Here is a 27,706-nt window from a genome sequence, read left to right as displayed (position 1 = left end):
CTGTTTTATATAAATGTTTGCGCACGGAAAAAAAAGGTAAATATAAAGAATATAGTAATCTTTCTCTTAACCCTTTTACCCCCAGGCTATTTGGAAATTTCCAACCTTTAACCCCCAAGGGGTTATTTTTTTCCCAGCACATTTTGCAGTATATTTTTTTTAAATTGCTCTAACAGCCTTAATTTTTGTCATAGAGAGGTCAGGTTGGTCTCATTCTCTTGGAAAATGCTTGAATTTTCTCAAAAAATTATCAAAAATATGAAAAAAAAATTGTTATAGCATTTTTTTGCAAGGACGTACCGGTACGTCCATGGGGGTAAAGGAATGGGTTTTGTGAAATGTACCAATACGTCCTTTGGGGGTAAAAGGGTTAATCATACTGATTGATCCAAAGAATGCAGAATACTGCAAATTTATATTAAGGAAATGAAGTACTATACAGTAGTGCTATGCTTACATTTTGCTTGATGTAAAGTTGAAGTTACTCTTCAACCATAAATAGTTTATTGATTGATTTGAAAAGGTGAGTCATTTTAGGTTGGTCTATATATTGTTTTAATTTTAAGGTAGTTTCTTTAGGCTCTTTCCTTCCCTTACCCACCTCCATAGAGTTTGGGATGCAGCAATTAATTGAAATAAAACAGAATTTTAGTAATAAAATGTTAAAAAAAAGTTAAAGTTGCGGGTTTTAGGTCTCCACAGAGACGATTTACATCGTCCTCCTCGGGCGACCATTAGCCAGCAGGAACTATCTCTAGTCCCCTCTAACCTCCCCCCAGGCGCCACCACGGGAGTACCCCCCGGTAGAAGGTCTCACGGTATTCACGTCAGTGGTTCATCTAATTCCTCCCCACCTGCTTACCTACCCCGCTGTCCCACTAATTAGTGATGTCAAGAGGTGTTTTGAGTTCAAGATAATTTGGATTATGAAGCCACAGATGGCATGACCAAGGATAACATACTAGGGTAAAAGCTCGTTAGAGTGAAGGCTGGTGAGGATTACTGTACAGAAGATCCTCAACTTGCAAACATTCGGCTTACAAAAACTCAGAGATTCAAACACTCAGAGATTCAAACACAAATCCAACTGAAAATAATAAAGATAAAATTAAGAAATACTGTAATAAAACATTATTAAAGTTAATACAGTAGGTGATGAATGCAAGAGTTGATGGGAGAAGTACAAGAGGAAGGCCAAGGTTTGGGTGGATGGATGGAGTGAAGGAAGCTCTGGGTGTTAGGAGGAGAGATGTAAGAGAGGCAAAAGAGCGTGCTAGAAATAGGAATGAATGGCGAGCGATTGTGACGCAGTTCCGGTAGGCCCTGCTGCTTCCTCCGATGCCTTAGATGACCGCGGAGGTAGCAGCAGTAGGGGATTCAGCATTATGAAGCTTCATCTGTGGTGGATAACGGGGGAGGGTGGGCTGTGGCACCCTAGCAGTACCAGCTGAACTCAGTTGAGTCCCTTGTTAGGCTGGGAGGAACGGAGAGAGTAGAGGTACCCTTTTTGTTTTTGTTTCATTTGTTGATATCGGCTACCCCCCAAAATTGTGGGAAGTGCCTTTGGTATATGTATGTATGTATTAAAGTTAATACAGTAAGCAAAATGACATTTATGATGATATCTATTTCATATGAAACCCAACTGTTTGTTGACTTTTGTAGCTGGAAATCCTAGGCATGGGATTCAGATTAGGACTACCCTAGGCCAAAATTTAACAAAATTCAACTTACAAATTGCTTTTTGGAACCAATTAAGTATGCAAGTTGAAGAACTTCCGTATAGTACTTTGATTTTTAATGATAGATGCTGAAAAGACAGAGCTTAAGTGAGGGAAGAGAGGAGAACCACAGTTTAGTATTGAAATAAATGTTATCATTAGAATTCCATTATTCAGTGTCATATTTACTCTTGGTTTGTAATACAGTATTGGTTTCTCATATTTAGTTATGCTGCGTACATATGTTGAAATTTAAAACTTACTCATTTACCTTTAAACCTTTTCTGTATTTATTTTAATATTTTATTTCTTTTGATTTTGGTTTAAAGAATTTATTCTTCATTGCAGCCTGAAATTGTCAAGCTTCGTGATGGAGTCTATTGTAATTTAGGACGCGCTCTTACTGGACTCGGTCAGGTGGAAGAGGCGATGAAATATTATGCGGCAATCAAAGAACCTGACTATTTTTCACATTGTGGACTTGCACTTGCAAGTTTGAAAGGTATGTTAGCATTTTGAATCTAGTATTTTAGCATATGTATGTACAGTACTGTACTTTATTGTTATCGTTTGTCTTGGCAAAGATCTGAGAGTGATTTCAGCCTTCTAGAAGCATTGTATATGTTATAAAGGCTCTCTGAGCAAAGATCTGAGAGTGAGTTTAGCCTTCTGAAAGATGAACTTTAAGATAATTTCAGTGATTCTATTAGATTCATGTGCTAATTATGCAAAAAAAAAAAAGAAGAAAATAAATAAAAGACAACTGAGAAGCCTAAAAAATTAGCAGTCTCTATCGTAAACAAAGAAAAAATACCATTTGGGTCTACACCTCTACAAGCACTAAGGTCCATCATGAGTGTTTTAATTTCACGTGACTGAGTTTCTCGTTACTCTGCTCACTATCAAATGCATTAGCCAAAAGGGTTGCCTTTTCCTTTGGACGGTGACAGAACCATCTAGTTCAAGTAAGGAATGAATTTTTAAGTCTACATCAAAGAATAAAGATTTAAGGGTAGCTAACCACTTATGTTAAGGGTTGCATGTATGGTCAAATTGTATTCTTTTTCAGTTGAAGCATAAACTCGAAGCAACGACTCATAACTGAATATGGTTATTCCAAGTCAAATCTGATCTGTTACCCTTGCAAAAATGATAAGCCTCCCGTTTCTCCAAATTGGCACATCTACAATCATCATTGAATCAGGGTTTGTCTTTCACTCAGTATTCTAATCATAAAAAGGTATACGCCTATCAATTATTTTGGCCAAATTCTCATTGAAGAGGACAACAGGCTCAAATTTTTTACAGTAATGACTAATCCCGACTGATGTGGGTAACACGCGGTAAGCACAAAGGATCGGGGGACACAAAGGGTCGCACAAGGTACGAGAGAGCGCGGCGCGATGATTATCGCGTCGCGACCAGAAACTTCCTGGCAATTCGACCTGAGCTAGCACGCTGCCCGACCCCGGGGTCACCTCAGGGCACGTACCGCACTGCCAGAGGTTGACCCCGTAGAAAACGGGAAGAGGGGGGTAAACTATACAAAAAGCTGGTCGGTTAGGTAGAGTTAACCAGTAACTCCTAAGAAGGTAGTTCTAGGTAAGTATGTTAGGAAAAATACAAATTACTTAAAAATTTGTGACATACTGTATATCTTACAAAAATAAGACATATCATGGACTGGCTGCTCAGTTTTAAGGCATGATCAGACATCCGTACTGGACGACCAACCTTACTTGATGTAACATATAGGGAGTCGGTGTATACCAGGTCCAAGCAGTTACCAGACCTGTCATTAGCCTTGCTTATAATTTGTTCACAGCCCAATTCAGAGGCAAAGTCCAAAACTCCTAAGCCATGGCTATCAGCAGGAGAAACAGATGTTAACGTCTCCTTATGGTGATTGTTGAAATCACCAATAAGCACACAAGAGGACTTTCTATCGTCATCTCATATCCTAGTCATATTGGTAAGAAGAGATCAAATGTATATCAGGAACACAAAAGTAATTCTCTCTCTCTCTCTCTCTCTCTCTCTCTCTCTCTCTCTCTCTCTCTCTCTCTCTCTCTCTCTCTCTCTCATATGAATTTGCATTGATAAATTGTTACTTCATTCATTTTGACAAATTTGTATTTCATCAACATTTGTATTATTATTATTATTATTATTATTACTATTATTATTATTACAAGCTAAGCTATAACCCTAGTTGGAAAAGCAATATGCTATAAGCCCAAGGGCTCCAACAGGAGCCCATTGAAGAAAGGAAACAAGGAAATAGATAAACCGCAGAAGAAATAATAAACAATCAAAATAAATATATTTGTATTACATTGATAAATGACTGTTCTGTTTCTTTCTTTTATAGCTGGTAAATTTGAAGAAGCTTATAATGGCTACACCTCTGCCCTCCATTGGCTCGCTCCTGATGACACACAAAAATCGCATATACTAGTTGCTTTGGCATCCTTACAGTACAAGTTCCAGAACCCAGATGAAGCGAAGAAACTTCTTTTCCAAGGGTAAGGATTTTGAGTCAAATATTTGATATTTGTTTTCAGTATATTGGATCAACACTGGAGATGAAAATTGGAAACTTGAAATGCATAGACACAGTATCATGTTATAATTGCTTGCAAAGATAAGGATAATTTATTATGAATATGGTTATACATATTTTGAGTAGAATAATTATTTGCTGAAAACATCAAATTTTAAATTTTTTGGTTAAAAACATCAGCGATGTACTGTATGAATAACAGAATTTATATGCTATCCTCACCTGGCAATCATATTGCTGATTCCTACATTATACTTTTCCTCGTCTTGTAGGAATTAATAGTAATGAGCTTCATTAGCTTGGTTTTGTTTTGTTTGTCCTGCTCAAAGGCCTCAAGCATTGGTAATGCAGCTATCCCAGCCTAACCTATCCTAATTTGAATCTTAGGCTAACTCTTAAAGTTATGCCCAGAAATTCTAATGGACCAGTCTGTAAGAGTTTAACCCTTTTACCCTCAAAGGACGTACTGGTACGTTTCACAAAAGCCATCCCTTTACCCCCATGGACGTACCAGTACGTCCTTGCAAAAAAAAGCTATAATTTTTTTTTTCATATTTTTGATAATTTTTTTTAAAAATTCAGGCATTTTCCAAGAGAATGAGACCAACCTGACCTCTCTATGACAAAAATTAAGGCTGTTAGAGCAATTTAAAAAAAAATATACTGCAAAATGTGCTGGGAAAAAAATAACCCCTTGGGGGTTAAGGGTTGGAAATTTCCAAATAGCCTGGGGGTTAAAGGGTTGATTAGTACGCAATGTATTACAGAGTCAACTGCCTCTCTCAAGCTTCGCTCTCTTAATTACTTCAGGCCCATCTGACATGAATCCCTCGCATGTTCTTAATTCAGTCTTTTCCCTACAATCATTTGATTCTGAGATACAATACCGGGTAGGCAGTCTGGATCCATAGTAGTCCTTCCTCCAGCCAAATTAAGCACTCATGAGCAACCTTTTGTTTAATAATATAATAGTTTCATATTGGATAGTTTGTGTAGAACGTGATTCACTTTAATTAAATCTTTAAAATCTTTGGTTAAAGCTTAGAAGTCTTTGTATCATGGAGTGGTAGTAGGGGTTAGTCTTGCATTGGCTCGGCCATTAGCTCATCTTAACCCTTTTACCCCCAAAGGACGTACTGGTACGTTTCACAAAACTCATCCCTTTACCCCCATGGACGTACCGGTACGTCCTTGCAATAAAATGCTATAAAAAATTTTTTTTTTTTCATATTTTTGATAATTTTTTGAAAAAATTCAGGCATTTTCCAAGAGAATGAGACCAACCTGACCTCTCTATGACAAAAATTAAGGCTGTTAGAGCAATTTAGAAAAAAATATACTGCAAAATGTGCTGGGGGAAAAATAACCCCTTGGGGGTTAAGGGTTGGAAATTTCCAAAGAGCCTGGGGGTAAAAGGGTTAAATTTTCCATAGTAGCATTAATGTGAGTGCTAAATACTCTGACTTCTGAAAATAGTCGCTAGCCTCGCTCGGGCGTAAAGGTTAGTAAGCAAATAATTCTACGGAACTATTTGTGAGGAATAAGCAGAAGAGGCTAAACTGAGTGAGTATCTCCATTTCAGAGTTTATTGCCGAATTGTACCCAAATAGAATGGCTCTGGTAAATAATGATAGTTCCTAGTGTTATGCTGTCAATTGCTGATGCTTCTAAAATGGCATATACTTTTCACGGACTGAGTGATTAAATTGTTCTCCCAGGTGGAAAATGAGCTTACTAATTCTGCTTCCCTTCTACTGTTCAGACCATATCTCCCGTAAGACATTAATGAATTATTTAAACTAAGCAGATACCCTAAACAAGCAGCTGCTTTTACGAACAAAACAAAGTCCTTAAATACAGTTTTTTTTTTTTTCAAGTTTGATGACTAAAGAAATTTGTACTCAGAAATAGAATATAATTGAACATTTTTCTTTAAAGTTTATAGGACGGGTTATTTCAATTCTTACCACAGAAAACTTTGCAGAGCATCCAGATCTTAATCTTATTACAAGTTTTCAATAGTTTAATCAAAACTATTTCAGATAGTTCTCTTGAGACTATAGAAGTGTTGTTGTTAAACGTAGAAAACAACTGTGTTCCTGTATGGTTGGGGTAGTATATGAAACACAGAAACTTGTTTTTTTTATTGTTTCTGTATTGTGATATATATTATGTCAGGGTAGGATTGATAATGTGGTAGTTCAGTTAGCCACCACAGCACCAAGTGACGATTTAAGGTCCTTCACTTGAAGGGTTTTCTTGTTCTCACTGTTGAAAGCATGGCCATAGGAGTCAGAGGCAGGGGAGAGGGTGAGTGTGATAGAAGGTACAGATTCATAAGCCAAGATGTTGACATAATATAGGACATCCGTTCCAAGAATAATTGGGTTGGAAAGAGCAATCAAGTCCTCGTATAGAAAAAATGGTAGGGGTATAATATTTACAGGTCAGCTTGCTTTGCTCCTGAGGGGGAAGAGGTGGCATGTCAACGGACAAATTAGTATCATGTTGATCTAGTACAACTAAGACAACTGCAGTAAATACTAATTATGAAACTTTGGCAAACAGCATTATATTACAGAATCACAATTTGTTTCAAAGGACAGAATTTTCTTCACTAGTACCACTAGTATAATTATTCATGTAGTGATAAACAATAAGTCAAAGAATTGGTCGAATGTGCTTGAGGGTACACTCAGGCACACTGTTCTATCTATTTTCTCTTTCTCTTGTTTTGTTGAAGTTTTTATCGTTTATATAGGAAGTAGTTATATTAATGCTGTTACTATTCTTAAAATACTTTATTTTTCCTTGTTTCCTTTCCTCACTGAGCTATTTCCCTGTTGGGGCCCCTGGGCTTATAGCATCCTGCTTTTCCAACTAGGGTTGTAGCTTAGCATTTAATAATAATAATAATAATAAAAGATTAAGCCTTCCCAATGCCATGGACAGGAGTTGAAGAGTTGCAGAAACTTGCAAAGGAGCAATACATGCAAGCTGAAAAAAGACCTGTTAAAGGCAGTCCATGCAAAATTAATCGGAATCCTACAAATATTTGAAATAAATTTCCTTAGAAATTATGTCAATTCATTCAAAGGAACAACATATTAATTAAGCTGATGATATAGGTAATATCTGTACTACTGTTTTGAACACTTGAGGACTAAAAATAAAAGAGTTTGATAAAAACCAATACACCAGCATGAATAAAAAATTTGGTGGCCTGTGCTTTTGATGGTGAGAGCTTCTTTGGCATTAGCATTGCCAAGTTTGAAGAAAGATAGTCCTTAGGCTTTATTTTTCTCCTCAAATCAAACACCTGCCACCGAACAGTAGGCCACGATCTACTCTCGGCACACGGTGATGATTGTGAACAATCATGCCTCCTACAAATGGTACAGAGAATGTGGAACAACCACCATTTTAGTCATAAACTCTACCCTTTCCCAGGTATTTACATACTTTCTGTTTCATCTCCATAAGGACAGACAAAGTCAGCATACAAGTATTCAAAACTACAGCATAAGTAAAAGACAAAGAATTAATTGTTTTGTTATAGGGCAAAATAGTATAACTGAACGAGTTGCAGCTGAAAATGAAAATGAAGAGTCTTTGAGGGCTGTTAATAATAGCCTGCTCTCACCTCTTGTTCTTTACTACCTCTTTAACAAATTCAATGGCAGCTAAAGACATTCCTATTAAAGGAGATAAAAGGTTTATATAGGTTTAAGAACGTATTTAACATATTCGACCAATTCTTTGTCTTATTGTTTATCACTACATGAATAATTATACTAGTGGTACTAGTGAAGAAAATTCTGTCCTTTGAAACAATTGTGATTCTTTAATATAATGCTGTATGCCAAAGTTTCATAATTAGTATTGACTGTAGTTGTCTTAGTTGTACTAGATCAACATGATTTCTACTGTAGAACCACTAAATACCACTGTAGAATTTAGACTTTACATATACAAGTAACTTTAGAATGAGATCTACGCCAGTTTTTAATTGCCATGTTTCTTCGGTGTTTAAGATTATGTAAATAAATTTAGGAAGTATTTACTTAATGATTGGAGAAAATTACCAATAACCTTATTCTCTTTAGGTCTCAGTTACGCGGTGCATCGGTTCATGGACTTCTGGCTCTTGCAGCACTCGGCCTTATTTCTGGGGACGCAGTGCTCACGGGCGCAGCGTTAGCAGAACTTAACCCATATGAACATGACCCAAAATACCTGGATCATATTGCATTTTTGAGGGCTGCTGAAGCAACTTCCAATGTAAGGATTATTTGCTGGGAACGTTATTTCATTTAGAAAATAATACTTCTTGTTTTGCCATTGTGGTTTTGCATCAATAGGTGTGGGAGGAGATGATGATAACATTGTGATTTTTATTATAATTCTTTTCAGAAGAGTTGTATATACTGTATTCACTCATTGCCTGTGATGTTTTTTTTTTTGCCATTAAAACTGGTTAAGTTTAGTAGATTTAGTCATACAGCTTGTTTTATCAAGCAAAATAGAAAGAAACTTGTTTATGAAATAGTAAGGTATTAGAGCAGTAACGACTACTTCAAACTTTACCAGGAATTTATTCAAAAGTTCCCTTGAAATAATTTATTTTCATTTAGAATATTGGTTTTTACTACTATTTTATGTCTACATTTCATAGAAAAGCTTGTTTGAAAGTGTTATGGTTATGATATTTTATATCGGTAACAGTTCCGAATCACCAAAACAAGGATGGTAATCCTTCTCAATTAACTTTATACTTCTAAATGTTTACATTTGTAAATAATGTAATGATATATTAACTATGTTATATTTACCAGCTGTTGGAAAAAAAAATCATCAGCAGCCATTGCCTGGCCCTTCCTGGTCCTAGCTTGGATGGAGAGGTGGCTTGGGCACTGATCATATGTATATATGGTCAGTCTCTAGGGCATTTTCCTGCCAACTAAGTGTCACTGTCCCTTCCCTCTGCCATTCATGAGTGACCTTTAAAAACCTTCATGTGTTAGTTGTTAGAGAAAAGGAATGTAAATGAAATGATATTTATTATTAGTCATGTTATTTTATGTATAATTTTTGCAGGGTAACATGAAAGGTGCAAAGCTTATTCTCAGCAGAATTATTCACCAACATCCCTCAAGCTCTCCACTGTGGAGATCTCTCGCCCAGCACCTCCTCACCGTACCAAAGGCCCCTGGACAGGTTTACATCAATAAGGCTGCTACAACCTGTGCATCTGCTGCTACTAAGTTAGCCCAAGCAGCTGGAGATACAAAGAGTATTACACAAGTAAGTTTGATTTACTAAATTTTAATTCATAATTTGTATCTTTGTAGATATAATATTTTTTGAAAAAAAAAAAGTGTTAAAATACAGTAACTTCTTATTAGATATTATTCTTTGTTCATACACTTATACAAACCATTCATCCTTTAAATAGAGAATATGTTTTCACCATGAGCTGGAAAGGCTGTTGAAATTGTCACCAAAGTAGTTAATGACAGGTGGTGAGCCCAGGCGAGAATCTCCCGCCCCTCCACTTGTCAGAATTCCAGCACTTATGTTTTCAACAGAAACGAGTATGGACACGCTGTTGTGCCTTTAACTGAACTTTTCACCAATTTTTTGTAGGAAATAATGTTGGCTGTTGGTTGTGATGGATGTGAAGTCAGAGATTTATTCTTGCTAGGGAAAGGGTGAATGTTACAATTGGTTTATGTGTAAATCGGCTGTAGATTCACACACACTCTGCGTCTTGTAAGGGGCATGAGTGTTCACAATCAGCCTTGTGTACCAAGTTTGGGTCATGGCCTCCTATGTAGTGACAGGCATTTACTGTATTTTGAGGGGGAGAGAGAGAGAGCTAAGCATTCTCCAGGGTCTGCCTTGGTAATGCCTGAAGACAAGAAGTTCTTGCTTTGACCGTCCTTTCAGTGAGTGCGTCTGCTTACACACACACACTCACACACACACACACGAATACACTCCTGGCTTGGTTCCCGGAAAGTATGCATCAGGAGTGAGAATCCCTTGGAGCTATGTCGGCGAGCTTTTCAAGTTCTGTTATGTGGTGTTTACTGCACCCAAGATGGCGGATTTCCTTGTCTTCCTGTGCCGAGAGAAGCACTTCTCTGTCACAGTTGTCAAAGACTACTGCTTAGCTTTGAGTATGGTCATTCGACTAAATAGTGTAAATCTCTCCTTGTGAGAGTTGTCTCAGAGTTGGACGTGACCCTGGTTCTCAAGTTTCTTACTCGTACCCCATTCAAGCCTTTTAGAAGGTCATCAGACAGAGATCTGACAATCAAGACTGCATTTGCTAGCCTTAGCATTGACGAAGAGAGTAGGCTAGTTGCACAGTCTCACTAAGTTACTCGCGCTGAGTGTTAGCATTGACAAAGAGAGTAGGTTAGTTGGAAGTAGGTTTCCTTTTGTCTGTACAAAACACATACACTACCACCGTCATCCCCTCTCTTCTTGAAGTGTCGGGTCATGATCGAGAGGAGATGCTTTTGCGTCTGGAAGAGAACCCAACACCTCAGGCCTGAGTGTCAGTGACTCTTCCCTAACACTGGTAGGGTCAAGAAAGAGGTGTCTAGGAACTCTGTTTCTTTCTGGCTATGTGAGACTATCCATATTGTGTACGCCTTAACTGCTGAGATGGTCTGCAGTAAGTACCTGCTAGGATCAGAGCTTACAAAATCAGCAGTAATGACCCGACCCTAGCCTTCAAGAGGAATCTGAAATTCAGCCAGGTGTTAAAACGGACCACTTTCGCTGTTTTTTGTGCTTGGTCCTGTGGTGGTTGCTCAAGTAGTTGTGTAGCCAACCCAGCTTCCACACGAGACAGGAAGCATCTTGTCTATGATAACATATAGATGTAAGTCTGAAATGAAAGGTAGAATGACTGGCTCTTCTCTTCATTTTTATGGCCCATCTTGGGACGAAGCTGTCAAAAACGTTACACACTGGATGTGACTTGATGCAGGTAAGTCATATATCTTAACTCCATTCTTTAGATCTGAAGAAGTATATCCCCCAACCTCTCCAACGAGGGGAAGGAGGATGGAATTTATACTAACTCATTAATCATCATATGATAGGTATATTATTCCGGACAGGTATCTCCTTGGGGGAAAGTATCTCTCATTTGACCATGTACCATCTTGGACTGGCCAGGCCCTTTCAGTCTACTCATCTGTAGCATAGACACATAAGAGGTTGCTGGAGTCATCTTAGCTCCCGTACAAGACCAGGTAGAATGATATTTCCATGGAAGAAAAAAAAACTAACTAGTTCTATTCTAGGGGGACTTCGGCCCCCCAATCATTGAGAGTTCCTATTTAAACGACAAAAGGATTGTATACATGTAGGAATAAGTGACGTTTCAAAAGTAATTTGTAATTTTCCTAGCTATACAAGCCTGAGTTCTTTTAAAGTTAAACTTCTGACAGGTGGAGGGCAAGGCTTCTCGCCCATGCTCACCACCTGTCGTTAACTACCTCATTAATGATTCAACGGCTATTCCAGCTCGTGCTAAATATATATTCCCTATTTAAAGGACAAAGGATTATATACAGTAGTGAGGAAAAGTGCAAGTTACAGTTTAGAAAATTTATTTGTAGTCATATATCTGTTTGACATATTACATTTTTTTCATAGGAATGATATGAAAAGATTTATTGTTATATGTCTTGACATGATAAGTTTTGTTTAGTTAACTCTAAACCAAGTCAGGCCATGCTTTTCATTTGATTTAGGAAGTATGTCAGTGAGTAAATACAGTAAAACCTCCTTATCCGCAACTGTTATGTTCCAAGCCCCCCAACTGTGGAATTCTGTGGCCAATAGCTAGTATAAGCTCTATGGTTTTTGTTTTCTTTTGCTCTGAATATTCATTCAAGAAATGAAATTGTACTTTTAAACTAAAATGCACTGCAGCTGTAATACGTAATAAGATAGTTAGTACAGTAAAATCTTTTGCTGGTAATATTGATATCCCAAGTGCTGTCTCTCTTTCATTTATGTATAAGCCTTTTAATGTGATGCTCTACACTAAAATGCCAAGTATAGAAATTACCATTACTGTACTGTATACTGTATATTACTGCATTATTAATATGATACTATCCTGTATGAGAATATTAATAGTAAAACCAAAATGAAAAAATATTCATACACTATAACTTCACCACCAACTCCTGTTAACCATTGAGTGTATTCGTATTTATAGACGTGGAATGCATCAAGTGAATTTCCTGTTTCTTACAGGAAATATTGTTTTAGTTTTCGAGAATTTCTGTTTGCGACCGAGCTTCCAGAACCAATTAAACTTGGTGTAGTTGGGTAGTCTAATCAGCAGTTGGTATATCAGCAGATAAGGATGTTTTACTATACACTAAATGAAGAATTAGAATTTGAAATTAAGGTGAATATGAAGCCACAAAAAACACATATGTGGCCAGGTTGGTTGTTGGAGACTTGGGGATTCATCAAGGGTAGAGGAAACGAAAGTGTTTACATTTTATCTATCATGAAATTACTCCAAATCAAAAGTTATATCTTTTTTTGTGAAATTTGTTTAGATTTCTACTAAAAGTGTTAATGTAGAATGTTCCTATGTCTTGTGTATTGTAGATACCATGAAAATAAAATTAATACGTTAACTTTTTTGCTCTATGTATGAATATAGTACCTAAATAGCAAGCGTTTATATTTTTATCTGTTCTTTAGGATGCTGTAACAAGTGTCATTGCAGCCCTTGGAACAAGCTCAACCAAGACAGCTGATAATAGCAAGAGGATAACCAGCTTACGTCAGGCACAAAGAGCTGTCATCATGTGCCCTGGGTCTCCAGAAGCCTGGGCTGTCCTTATCGCAGCAAAGATGGCATCCAATCAAAATCAGGTACAGTATATCCATTAATAGATAAAAGCAGTTCACTTAGTTCTGATCGCCAACTGTTGCAGTAAGTCTGGGTTCTGTTACATAAGACATGTAGTGAAGATTAACTAAAGTCCATTGCTAGGTATGCATACTGCCTGCTTACTTTATGTAAAGTTCCTCATATGATTTACAACTTATTCAATCTTTGGAATTTTTGTGTTATATAAAATTCCCAATATCTCAATAGCCAATCACTACTAGTAACCAACAGTAAATTCAGAAAGGTCTACTTTTATTCCATAGTCATGTAAAACTACAAATAATATAAGATATTGGGAATTTTATATAACACAAAAATTCCAAAGATGGTCTTCTTCAAGCTGACCAGAAACATCGACCCCACATACAAGTGGGAAAATATGCAGACAAAGAAGACAATCTTTGGAATTTTTGTGTTATATAAAAGTCCCAATATCTTACATTATTGGTAGTTTTACATGACTATGGAATAAAAGTAGACCATTCTGAATTTACTGTTGGTTACTTAGTAGTTGTTACCTATTGAGGATGGGACACTACCCACAGCTTCTTATTCCTCGGCTAGGCAAGTTTTCTATCTAGAACTGTAGGTTTCAATGTTATCTTAGATTTTCTTTTAAAATCATCATTGATAGTCAGTGCATCATATTCATCTTTTTCTTATTTTAGTGTATGGTGATAAACTTGAAGGACTTTACAACTCATTTTATTTCAGCTATATTATGTTCTAAATATATTTAGTAATAACCTGTGCTGTGCACTTTATTGCTGCCTTGTGTCAATTACTTATATTTTGTTGGCCGTGATGAATTGGCCAAAATTTTGCTCCCTTATTTTTACATCTTTTGAGCCTATTCCATCAGTTCACATGTTTTCCCTGGATTTCATCATCATCATCTCCTCCTACGTCTATTGATGCATAGAGCCTCTGTTAAATTTTGCTAGTCGTCTCTATCTTGAGCTTTTGAATTAACACTTCTCCATTCATCATCTACTTCACACCACTTCATAGTCCTCAGCCATGTAGGCCTGGGTTTTCCAACTCTTCTAGTGCCTTGTGGAGTCCAGTTGATAGTTTGGTGAACTAATCTCTCATGCAGAGTGCAAAGAGCGTGCCAAAACCATCTCCACCAGCCCCTCATCCACATATGGCACTTGAGTAATCTCTCTTATAGTTTCATTTCTAATCCTGTCCTGCCATTTAACTGCCAGGATTCTCTGGATTTACAATGAATTAAATGCCAACAATGCAAAAAGGTGCTGTATTACTTAACATTAAATTACTTTTCACTTTAAATTTATAATTAAAGCAGTTAATTAATAGCTGTGAATTAAATCTCTCTCTCTCTCTCTCTCTCTCTCTCTCTCTCTCTCTCTCTCTCTCTCTCTCTCTCTCTCTCAATAGACCTTGTGTCAAAGAAAACAAACTATTCTCTTTACAATTCTGTCCGTTACTGACGAGTAGTTTTATATCTTTTGACGGCTATTTATCGTGGAATTGTTACGCAATCACATAATTACTTCACAATGAATATAAAAGTTTTTTACACAGAATCACATTGTTTTACTGGTATTTAGCGTAAATTTATATAACAAGAATAATTCTGGTAAAATTTTCTATTATCACTTCATAATAAATAGAAAGAATTTTTCAGTTGTTTGAAGTGAAATACAATAGAAAATAAAGCAAACTTATGAAAATTTTAATCTGTAGTTAGCAGCAAAACAATTAACATGGAATTCTTGGTTATTATAGGGTAAGTGTGCATGTATATCCAATGGTAGCAAACCTCATACACATACAGCTACTAAGGGTGGATCTGCTGCCTCGTAGTGAAGGGGTTAATTGGGTGCGGCTTACCCGCTAGTAGCTATAACAACCTTGTTAAAACTTTAACCGCTGAGCTAGCTTTGATGGTTTGTATTCTTGTGGGGACAAATACATGCTCGATTATGTATTTTACGAGTTTTGTATACTATATATTTCTTTACACTGAATTAGTAAGGTTTTATATTTTTAAGTGCATTTGGCATTAGTCCTTTTCTTAGAATTATTTGATGAAACTTTTATTTTCCAATTCACAGATCAAGGATGATGTTGGGAAACTTGCTGAAATTTGGTCGAAAAAAGCATCGTCACGTGTATCATCATGGCTGGAGGCAGTAGCAACTGGGAAAGATATTGGCAAAGGTGTTCCTACATAATGGTGATATCTGCTCTTTTCAGTCACCTGCCAATTATGAAAGTATTACATATAAGACACATTAATCCAAAATAACGCTATTCATTTCTAAATGAAGAATAAAATTGGTCCAGATGATCTTTTGTCTCCTTTGATCCCTTTATATTAACTCTTACAAGGTACAGTAGTCATGTTATATTGTTGTCAAACCAGCCAGATGTTCAGGCACAACAAATAATGGGAAGGGGTCTTACAGTCGGCGGGTTCCGTCTTTTTAGTTTTGGATTCTCTCAGTAGAGAGAGCTGTATAATATTTAAATAAAGCTTCGCTTACTCGCCCAACGATTTCAAACTGCCTGTGCTTCTTTGCACCTGGCCTTCGCACCATTTCTCTCCCTTCACAACATCACTTCTCTGGCTGACTCGATCTCAATATCCCAGCGTCCTTAATCTCAAAAGCCTCTCTCACAAGTGTTTGTCAAGCAGTAAGTGATCTTCTCTTTTCGACGCCATGCCCATAAGAGAGCTGCTGCTTCTTCACAAGGTACCGCTAAGTGGCAGAGGAAGGTCATGACTTTTGAAGAGAAGATAATAGTTCTCAGTGATTGCAAAGAAGGGATGTCGTATGCAGCCATTGAATAACTTTTCAGGCTAAACAAGAGTATCGTGAGATATATTGAGAACGCAAAGAACATTCATGCTGCCGTGGTGGCAAGTGCCCCATGCAGTGTGAAGATTATATTGAAGGCTAGGAAAAATGGCTTCATCCATCAGAATGTAATATATAATATTTTTGTGGATTGAGGATCAGCATCGCAAGGGAATAGCAATAGATTCTCTCATCATCCAGGATAAAGCCAAGACTCTGCTCCAGAATTTCACACAAGATGAACCCCAGTCGACCACCAGTCAAGACCATACATCTTCCCCGCATATGCTTTTTCAAGCCAGCGAAAGCTGGTTTGATAAATTTAAATGGGCATTTCCAGTGAAAAGCCTAAAACTTATTGGGAAGTTGGGTTGTGCAGACCATGAGACAACAAAGGTTTCCCAGCGCGAGCTTCTCATTATCATCGAGGAGGTTTGCAAACCAGAGCAAGTTTGGAATATGGATGAAACTGTTAAGTTAATGAACATTGATGTGAAATTTTTATTTGCTTTATTTATTGTGTTCAACTGTATACACATTTAATGTAACAGTAAATATGATTGGCATACGTACAGATAAAAATTTCATTAGAAATTGAATGATAGTTTTAATTTGAATTAATAATAATTATAGTATATATTATTATTATTAGAAGCTAAGCTACAACCCTAGTTGGAAAAGCAAGATGCTATAACCCCAAAGGCTCCAAAAGGGAAAAATAGTGTCAATATGTATTTTTTTCACTACATGACAGGTCTCAGAAGACATTTATTGCCCAGAAGGAATGACATGCTCACGATTTCAGGACAGCTAAGGACAAGTACGCTGACACTGTAATTGTTTTTGGTTTCTCTAATTTAGATGTATGTAATTTTTTAGAATTTTTTGTTGCATGTTGAAAAAATATGCATATTTACTCTAACTGCATTTTATGAAATTTTACATGTTCATTTAAACCCCCCTTCTAATAATTGTGCCTTTTCTATCTTCCCCAGGTGTACGTTGATTTTGTGCGGAAACGCCGCAGGGCACATTATTCAGCCTGACTTTATTTACAAGTAAGCAAAGCTCCCTCCACTCCAACGCCACAACATGAGCATGCTTCCAGTTTACTGGATGCACAATAAGAAGGCGTAGACAATGAGTGAGCTCTTTCTACATTGGTTTCATTACTGCTTGGAGGGTGAGCTGTACCTGCAGAATAAAGAGTTGGAGTTTAACATCCTGCTGACCCTCGATAATGCTTAAAGCTACATCATCCTAATGTGCAAGTGATGTTCTTTCCTCCCAACACCTCTGCATTCATCCAGCTGATGGACCAGGGCGTCATTAAGAACTTATAGGCCCATTACAGCAGACGAGTGATGGTACGACTCTAAACAGCCATGGATAACAATCATGCCCTCAATTTTATCCAGTACAGTACTAGAAATGCTTTTTGGCTGCAGACTGTCTGTCTATTGTTGAAAATTCATTCAGCAATGTTAAACCACAGACTGTGAATGCATGCTGGAAACATCTGTGGTCAGGGTGCATGAAGGACTTTGCTGGCTTCAGTTTTGGTATAGACTTTCAGCAATCAAGAAGATCGTGACATTAGCGAGGAAAGAGTCAGTCGAAGGCTTCCAGGAAGTGGCTGAGGATGATGTCTTGGGAGTTGCTTGAGGGGCATGAAGAGGAGCTGATCAAGGAAGCCTTGGCTCGCTTAGTCCATTCAGCAAGTGAGGAAGAGGAGAACAAGGCTGATGAGCCGGATAAAGAGGATGAGGGCATCACTTGAAAAGCTGGCAGAGATGTCATGGATGGTGGAGGACTGAAAACAAATGGCCTGCAGCATGGACCCTTTAATGGTGTATGCCCTTCAGTTCATGCATATCATGGATGAGGGCTTTTCAGCCTACAAGAGCATCGTGGGTGAAATGAAGGCATCAGTGAAGCAGCTCCCCATTACGATGTTCTTCGCCCCTCGTGTGAAACAGCCACCTCCTCCTCCAACCACAGATTCTTCTGAATGTGAAACCCCATCTCCAGCAACCACAGTTGAGTTCCCACAAAACATTGATGATGATGATGGTGTAGCAATCCTCCTTCCCTAGCACCAGAAGGGTAAGATAATTTTCAATAAATTTTTGCAGCTTTTAAACATGCCAGTACAAAATACTGTAAAGTGCAGTAATAATGTAAGTTACCTGTATTTGAAACATTGTACATTACATACAGTATTTTGCAAATATTAATACCTTACATGTGGAACATCTAATACATACTTACAGTACACTAACCCATATTTTGAATAATTTTTTTACAGCAATGACGGCTCGTCCATGTAGACGTATCATGCCGTGCAGTTACAACCCTTTATCGTTCATCCATTTGTTACTGCATGATTTATCTTCTTCCCCCTCACCAAATGCCTCTTTACAGGATATTATCTGGTAAGTTATATATCTAAACTCTAATTTGTAAATACCATCCACACAGTATAAATTTGTGTAAGAGAAAGAGAGAAATCCATTAGTATTTGTAACTAAATACAGTACTGTAATTCTTTTACAGTTAATTTACGTACATGTTACGTAAGGATTTTTATTATACAGTTCATGTTCACTTCTGTACTTGGTATTGTATGTACACTTCACGTTCACCGAACGCTACCTCTACACCTTAAGGATTGCATCATGCATCACAAGATTTTGTTGTGTAGAACCTCCTGAATAGTTAGTGGTGTTGTTCAGTCATTTTTTGTTGTCTTTTTATGTTGTACTTGTGGTGCATAAATGTTCGTACTTTCATTGAAAAAGAGCTACTAAAAGTGTATTTACAGTTATGTACTGTATGCAAAATACTGTACTATACAGTAGATAAAGGCTACGTGTTAGGTGATTAGCTGTTAAGGTTGTGAGCCAACCTCGCGAAGGCAGCTATCACTTAAGAGTGATATGTCATCTTACCCAACTATAAATAATTACAGTACTTGTAAAACCTTAGCTAATTAAGGGGTACGGTAGTGATAGTACTCTACAAATATAACAATACAGTAATATACACCACCATATCAGTGTGTGGTGTTAGATAGGAACAACAGAGTTTTGTGGTTACAAATTTTATCCCCGACACTCAATACATACATACATATACCAAAGGCACCTCCCCCAATTTTGGGGGGGAGCCGACATCAACAAAGAAACAAAACAAAAAGGGGACCCCTACTCTCTACGTTCCTTCAGCCTAACCATTGACTATATGTAATTTCATACCAGACAGTCGCTTATACATTGCCCGGCTCTATAATAATATTTATTCAAATGACACCGTTATTATTACCATTATTATCATTATTGTTAACATTACTGTAAGAGCAAGTACTGAAACAAAGTACTGTACAATGCTCTGCTGGTAGACTTCATCAGTACCAGCTGCTCTACCATACCCAAAAATCTCCTAACTCAACACACTCCCATCGATAACCAATATGAAACTACAGAATAAGGAGACGGAACAAAGTTAGTAGGTAATCGTAAAACTGTCCTAGAAAATGTATCATTAAAACAAAAGAGAAAACCATTACATACAAAGTGGCCAATATGTGACTGCTGATCAGGTTGGTGTATGTTATTTTCTTGTGGTGGCTGTGTTCAGTAGCCAAAGGCAATCAGATAATGTACTCCACAGGGTTAAACTATCTGCACAACCTGATAAGGATAAGTTGCTAGTGTGTGTATTTGGAGTGTGTACAGTACCATAGTTTGGATGTCTAGGTACAACAAGTTCTTGATAATACTAAAACAGATTAGATTGCTTGGTAGACTATGTAGACTATCGTGTTTAAAGCAAACTCAGAATTACTTAAGTCTATTACTGGCAAAATCAGCAGATATCAATGATTTGTACATAGGCTGTCATTATTTTTATCTTGTTAATATTTTGTTATACTGTACATGGTGTTGGGTACAATAAACTGTTTGTTATTGATCATGTACATTACGGTAATTTATTTTTATATTAAATAAAAATTGAACTGAAGAGTGTAAATAATCGTTTCAAATCTTGGCTTACGAACTTTCTGCTCTTCCTTTTTATAAACAAAATTGAACCAAAAGCTTAGCGTAGGCATTACATTCTGGGAATTCCTCTAGTTTTTTATCATAGCACATCAATAAGGTTTACATAAATGAAATAAAATATACATTAGTCATGACAAAAGATAATACTTTATTCTTCTTTATAGACATTATAATAATAGAGACTTAACTTTCGACCACTACTTAGTAACATTTTTGAATCCGAGTATGTTGGAGAAATACTTTTGGCCTTGACCTTGACTACTATTTTCTGCTGCTTGGGGATTAACAATTTCTAATCCTTGAAGTGGAGTAAATGCAACACTGGATGCTGTACCCGCCACCTGTCTCCGTACGGTTGTCTGACCCCCCAGGGAACTCTGACGCTGAACCTCTTTCTGTAGGGTCTTTGACAAACGGACTCTCGTCTTTTCATCGACCGTCACCTTACGAATGCGGCCGGCACCGCCTTTGCCAAGCTGTCCTCTAGTATAACCTAAATCATCCTGATATGCGTCCTCTTCAATTTCACCAAAGTTCATTCTGAAATAAAGAAAGGACCAGATTAATATTACAGAAATTCTACAGCTCATATACAGGAGGTAGCAATATATAGTATAACAAATACTTTAAGTAATTGTATTTTTCCTATCTATACAAATAAATATTTTAAGTAATTTGTATTTTTCCTAGCTATAAAAACCTAAGTCCTTTACACAGGTACAGTAGATATTTTCAGCGCGAGCTAGAATGGTAATTAAATTTGCTAATGAGATAGTTAGCAACAGGTGGCGAGTGTGAGCAAGAAGCCCCTACCCTCTACATGTCATATTTTCACTTTGACCTTTCAGCTCAAACTGAGAGATGTGGTTGTGGAGGGAATTTTAAAACCAACTCAGTCCAATATCAAACCAACTAGATTTGTTCAAGGATGGCCTTGATACGTGAGGGGTGCTAAAGTGCCAATCAATGACCGAGGTTCTCCATGTAGGTTGCTTTCCCAAGGATGTTGCAAACACGGATGAGAGCAAGAACGTCCACAAAGGAACAATCTGACTTGAGATTGTCTGCTTCCATTGACACCAGTCCAAGGCATGACATCTACAAGTGCCGGAGCTTTTTCTTCCAGCAGTAGTGTCATTAACAATCCCTTTGGGCTGGGGGGGGGACAAGTGGAGACATCACTAAGCTCCCTAGCATTTTCATCACTGGCATCACCAGCACTGGGGGCAGACACCAGGGGAGAAGTAGCCTTAGTTACCAACTCTCTCAACAAAGTCACAGAGTGCCAACCTGAAAAGACCGAACGAGTCCCAAGCCTTCCTTAGGACAAACTCATAGTCACTGGTCTGTACAAAAACAGACGAAGATCCTCTAAACCAAATGGTATGCGGCAAAGACTAAGAACCCCACATGCCACCAGGACCTGAAAATCACATCGACAAAATTCAGACGAGCAAGAACACCATTCTCGATGGTGGTGAAGAAGCTGCGTAAAGTCAGCCCCTCCAAAAGGTATAAAAAACTAAGGAACCCCACATGCCACCAGGACCTGAAAATCACATCAACAAAATTCAGACGAGCAAGAACACCATTCTCGATGTGGGTAAAGAGCTGCGTAAAGGCAGCCCCTCCCAAAGGTATAAATAAAGACATGGGAGATTCCAAAAGTTCATATCCTGCTAAGAACAAAATCCACTTCACCAAATACATATCCCTTGGTGCTCTTCTGCTGTTGCAAGCAAGAACACTCTCAAAAAATAATTATCACAGACAAAAGTAAGGAAAGATCCAACAGTCAAAAGAGAGCAGCAACAATAGTGTACGTACAGTCCATGTTGGTTGCGGCCGAAGACAAACACAGCAAGTCTATGAAATGCAGGGCGTCGATGCATCTCCCTTACATCAACTGTCATTAGCGAACTGGCTTGGTAACAATTCAACGACCCTTCCAGTTCCATTAAAGACGTATCCCAGTTTTAAAGGATGAAAGTTTTGTATACATGTAAAAAATCTATACATTCATAGTGCCTACACCTCCAAGAATAATGAATACAGAGTAGTTTCATTTAGATAATTAAATTTTTAAGCAGCAGTAATTTATTTAAAACTTCACAAAATCCATATATGGATTGTCATACTCTTATGACCTAATCAAGGTAAGTCAATCCAAATGTCTTACTAAAATTTCAAGCCCAAAATTGTTTAATTTTGCAAATACAATACTAAACAAAATGTCATTTATAACATATAGAATAAAATTATTCATCAAATGAAAATGATGAATAATACTTGAATATCATCTCTTGAGAAGATATATAACAGCTAGCTCATATTCTTGTATGTAAATTCCAAGATTTCATGGAGATAGGGAGCTTGAAATGAATAAGAAGAAAATTCACAGGTAACAAAAAAAAAAAAGTTTTCGTGTTGTGTTTAAGTGACTCCTATAACATACAGTATGTAAAATCATTTCAAAAGTCATTTGTATTTTGACAAGCTATACAGTACAAGCCACTGTAACAGAGTAATGTAATATAGATTGTTGTCACATCAGTAGCGAGGGATCAGTCTCACATGGAATCGATCCCAACCACCAATCCACTGCTGCATCAGGACTATGTAGGATGCCTGAAAACTTTAAATCAATCAATCAGGACTAGGCCTATGCTTTAGTCGACTTATAGTTGTATGGGCCGATCCTCAACTAACGAAATGACAGCAGCTGATATCGAAAGATGAAGGTTTATATTCAAGTACAAATGAATAGGAGTTTTTCACACTTAATTGGCATCTATGATACTTTCATTTACTTCGATATTGATTTATCAATCTTGATAAAACAAAAATAAACTACAGTACACTGGAACCAAGACAATGAAGAATTACAAAATACCCCAACTCATATTAATAAAAGCTGACTTTAGACTTGCACATCGTACGTCAATACTCATACAGTATGAGTATTTGTACTATTCATTTCACACTACTGTATATAAAGTTTAAAGCCCCATTTTTAATAAATATCTACCTTACAGGAAAGGTGCCAAACTACCACTAATCAAAAGGTAATTAACTTACTGTGCAGTCCATCTAACATAATCTGATATTCAAAATCACACCATTTCAGTATATTCTGTGAAATTATAAATTTTTATTATAGTTACGAACGGAAAAAGCTTTTCTACTAAAAGACGGGTTTCCTATAGAAAAAACGTCCGTTTTCTTCGAAAATGACAAATTTTTACTGCATATAAAAACTTAATTATCTAAGAAATAATAATATATGGGGTTAGCGTGCGCAGCTCAGCATGTACTGCTTGCCAGTACATAGGAGCTTGATGTTATTCTTTTTACGCGAGCGAATGGCGTACCAATAACCATTAGATTTCTAAAAAAAAAAAAAAAAAATCCCCGTTCTTAAGCAGCCTAATGAGTTTTCGGTTTATTTACTGTTGAAATGAAGGTCAAATTTAGTGAAAGCACATAATGCACTATAGGAAAAACTATTTTTTCTGTTAAAAATTTTATTCCGTCCGTAACTATAATTTTACCAATTATAGTACACTATGGTACAATACCACTAATGAAGAAAATAAGAATGGTGTACTTATTGGGGCTTGGAATAATTCTAATGAAAATATTTGACAGAAATCTATATTTTTAAAATTATAAAATTCTCAAAGTTACGACAGAAAAACCATATTTCAAAAGGGAATTGACAGAAGGCTATAGCCTAACCTGAAAATCCCCACCTAACCTAACCTAACCTAGATCTAGTATCCTTACTGCGGCCCTACGACCACCGTCTCTCCAATTTACACCTACTTAAGAATCAAATATGGAACAATAAGACTAGAAAGGGAATTCTTAACAAGAATAAGCAAGCATTTAAGTTACAAGGTTATGAGGTTCAGAATAGTGGGTTTGAGGGATATATGTGATTGTCATATCAAAATTCTTGACTGATATTGTATTATCATATAACAAAACTGTATGCAGTATCTGTAGTCAACTGACCTATTCTGTGCTTTTCTTAAATCTGTTACAGCCATCCTTTCCTTCATCTTTCGGACACGTCGCCCTCCTCTCTTCTTTCCAGGAGCGTCAATGGGCGGAGGTAAAGGTTTCACAGATTTCACAGGTGGAGGTTCTTGAAGTTTGTCAAGTTTCTTCTCTACTTCCTCTCTCAATCGAATACCTTGGACTCCATTTGGACTACCGTGCATGCTGTCTATTCGCGCAGCGAGCGCAGTTTTTGCAGCCACTATCCGAGCTACCTTTGCTCGAAGATCAACCGGAGCCTCTTGCACAATTTCAGAATAATAAATATAACCAGCATGGGGTAGCATCGAGGTCTGCGCCATTCCAATCATGGTCTTTTTCTGTTTGCCAATAAGCAGTACATTGCTTGCTGGCAGTTTAGCCAAATTTGTTAGTCCACCAGCAGCTCCCATTAATTTAGCGGCAGTCGACGCCCCAACAATGCACGATATACTCGGAGCAATGAAATTCATTCGACTCTCGACATAATCCAGAATCCTGATCTTGAAATTGTTCAAATCCTGAGCCATTTTGCACGCTTCTTCGATGGCACTAAGTTCCTCCTCCGTCAGCAGCGTACCCTGCGTAGTCGAAGCAGTCACGCTGACAACCATGATGGTAGCCTGCGTCAGTATCTGCGCCAAGGCTTCGCTGTTCTTGATCTTGTCTACGTCGTTCCCAAGTTCCTTGACGGCGTTTAAATACTCGAGATGATTCACAACGAGGGATTCCAACTCTGGAAATCGTTTGGCATATTTTTCCTTGACGAATTTGTGAATGGTATTAATCTCATCGTCAATATCGACATTGATGTTATTGGCATCTACAATCAACATGTACTCTGGGTCTGCCTCGACGGGACCCTGTAGGTCTTCAGCCTTTCTGGGCGTCAGTGCATATTTATCTATCCGGTCTTTTATATCTTTCAGTTTATTTGAATCCCACAATTTAGCCACTTGTCTTACAGACTGCAAGCCTGCTTTGGCTGAAGGGGCATCGACTGGAAATGGGACCTTGAATTCTTCGCCATTGGAAGTGCTCTTCGTATCTGCCTTTTCTTTCAGCCCATTATTGCTGTAGTCCATTCCCCTCGCTTGCAATTCACTAACGAGTAATTCATCTTCCTCGCCATCGTCAAAATCATTGAGGAGTTCGTCTGCTAAAGACATATTGCAACAGAAACGTATCACACAAACGCAAAATTGACAAGAAAACGTTTACTACAGTAGTATAGCTCAAGTGTGTTGGGTCGTAACCTTTGTAACGGCTACCCTGTTTTTTTTTATATTTGTTTAGGTCTATTTGTTTTATTTTTCAAATTCGTTTAATATTTCTTTTCTGACTTTCCACAATTTTTAAATGATATTTTTATATTTAAATTGTTTTCTGATTCTCTACTTCAAACAATAGCAGACTTTTTATTGTTTTTTTTTCTCAGGGTGTGGTTTAATTAGTTAAATGTTTGCAGTCTAATAAGAATTACATTAAAATTTCTACTTCATCTTCACATAATTAGCATTTTGTGACAATTTGTAAATTTCTTCCTTCACTGCAATTATAGTGTTAGTGTGCTCTAAAATGTAGGCCTACGGCTGAATTTTGTCTATTTCGATGGATATTTTCTTTTTCCTTTATAAATGGTTTCCATCTATGGTTAAGTTGTAGAGTGATTTTCTTTCTACATCTTCCTCCAGTATTTTGTTCTTGATTTATTGTCTTCTGTCGTATTGTAGGATGAATTCTGCATTATTATTATTATTATTATTATTATTATTATTATTATTACTTGCTAAGCTACAACCCTAGTTCGAAAAGTAAGGTGCTATAAGCCTAAGGGCTCCAACAGGGAAAATAACCCAGTGAGGAAAGGAAATAAGGAAAAACTAAAGGAAAACTTTAAGAACAATAACAACATTAAAATAAATCTTTCACACATAAACTAATAAAAATTTGAAAGTGACAAGAGGAAGAGGAACAAGATTGAATAGTGTGCCCGAGTGTACCCTCGAGCAAGAGATCTCTAACTCAAGACAATAATCTTGAATGTAAATTTTAGGCTACATTAGAATAGTTTCCAGATATTTATTACTGTTATGTAGAGGGAAGGCTGGCCCGTCAATCAACTCTTAAGGCTGGTAATAAGAAATTGGTTTGATAGGAGTGGACAATTGCTTGTGCCTGCATTCTTCATTGTTAGGCCTATAGATTTTGAATCTGATATATATTTTATAATTGTTATTAACAGTATTATTACATTTGTTTTGGTTGATTTTAAACAGGTTATATTTGTAAGTGATAGACTCTCTCTCTCTCTCTCTCTCTCTCTCTCTCTCTCTCTCTCTCTCTCTCTCTCTCTCTCTCTCTCTCTCTCTCTCTCTCTCACCGGGATTCTGAAAATTCGTATTTGTCCTCTGTTAATTCTTTATCGTAAACTGGTAAATTAAATTACACTAGATATCATTAGCATGATTTTAATAATATTTCGTAAATAAAACACGCACACATACAAACACACACACACACACACACATATATATATATATATATATATATATATATATATATATATATATATATATATATATATATATATATATATATATATATATATATATATATATATATATATATATATTTAGTTGTTGGATTTACGGTTAATTTAAAAGAATTTGATTAAGTTTCCTTCGAAAAAATTAAGGATTCTGTAGTGATTGTTTATGATGGAAAACTCAGTCTTCTACTAAATTTGAAAGAGTAATATCGCCATACATGAAACTCATTTATCCGCCTAATATACAAATATCCAACTATGTCTCACTATGGTGTTTAATTGGTGAACATAATTCATATCATATAAATCAATTTATAGGTGTTTTAGTGTTGAAAAGGTGGAAATAATGTGGCTTAACCACCAATTATTGAAGTGGGAACTCTGGACTGCCGGTCTTTTATCTTCGGTAAGTACCATAATAAATGTCGTAATTAATGTTTATTTAGTTAATGTATGATACTTTAATTTATATCAAACCTTTTTGGGGGAAATGTAGTTTGTTGGGACATTCGTAAACTTTCTTATTACTGGCCAACCTATTTTTCTGTATGTGGAAAATGTTTTACCGGTATTATTGTACTGTATTACAGGGTTAGGTTAGTTTAGTAAAACTTTACTGTTTTACCTTGGTCTAAAATGCGCTAAAACTGAGATTGTTTTACGATATACAAAATACGGTTTATTGTTGCCTTCCCAAAACTGAAGCTGGTTGAAAAGAACAAAAAGGGTTTATACTTAATCTAGAATACGGCAACATAGTTGTTACGATGTCAGAAAACTTTAAATCAATCAATCAGGATACGGCAGTCTAAGTAGGTGGCATTATCACCCCTGGCATGTAAGGATACGACCCCTAGGTTAGGTTAGGTTGTTTTCTCGATTCTTTTCCGTTTTAAGACGTCATTGGTTTCATAATAGAACAATGCAATATTAACAAAAGCATTAGAAATCACATGATTGAATAGAATCTTGCAAATACACTATTTTGAGTCCC

General features: G+C 36.9%; 2 protein-coding genes across 2 annotated transcripts in view; one reads left to right on the top strand and one right to left on the bottom strand.

Annotated features, from left to right (window-relative positions):
- LOC137655640 (superkiller complex protein 3) overlaps positions 1-15,545 on the top strand; it is an 88,012-nt gene extending 72,467 nt beyond the window's left edge. Inside the window, exons 19-24 of the mRNA XM_068389565.1 lie at positions 2,070-2,223; positions 4,093-4,246; positions 8,391-8,565; positions 9,382-9,588; positions 13,033-13,206; positions 15,310-15,545. Of these exons, the coding sequence (XP_068245666.1) occupies positions 2,070-2,223; positions 4,093-4,246; positions 8,391-8,565; positions 9,382-9,588; positions 13,033-13,206; positions 15,310-15,429 (984 nt within the window). The 3' untranslated portion in view covers positions 15,430-15,545. The remainder of the gene's footprint in view (positions 1-2,069; positions 2,224-4,092; positions 4,247-8,390; positions 8,566-9,381; positions 9,589-13,032; positions 13,207-15,309) is intronic.
- A 4,703-nt stretch (positions 15,546-20,248) lies between these two features.
- On the bottom strand, positions 20,249-25,413 carry Prp31 (pre-mRNA processing factor 31). Its single transcript, XM_068389564.1, has 2 exons — positions 24,138-25,413; positions 20,249-20,660 (listed from the first exon to the last, which is right to left on the bottom strand). Exons 1-2 carry the CDS (start codon positions 25,328-25,330, stop codon positions 20,318-20,320), a joined length of 1,536 nt encoding a protein of 511 aa, XP_068245665.1. The 5' UTR covers positions 25,331-25,413; the 3' UTR covers positions 20,249-20,317.
- Positions 25,414-27,706: the final 2,293 nt, after the last annotated feature.

The sequence above is a fragment of the Palaemon carinicauda genome, chromosome 16 (genome assembly GCF_036898095.1).
Source record: "Palaemon carinicauda isolate YSFRI2023 chromosome 16, ASM3689809v2, whole genome shotgun sequence".
Taxonomy (NCBI): Eukaryota; Metazoa; Arthropoda; class Malacostraca; order Decapoda; family Palaemonidae; genus Palaemon; species Palaemon carinicauda.
The sequence above is the reverse complement of the archived record's forward strand: the minus strand, read 5'-3'. Positions and strand labels throughout refer to the sequence as shown.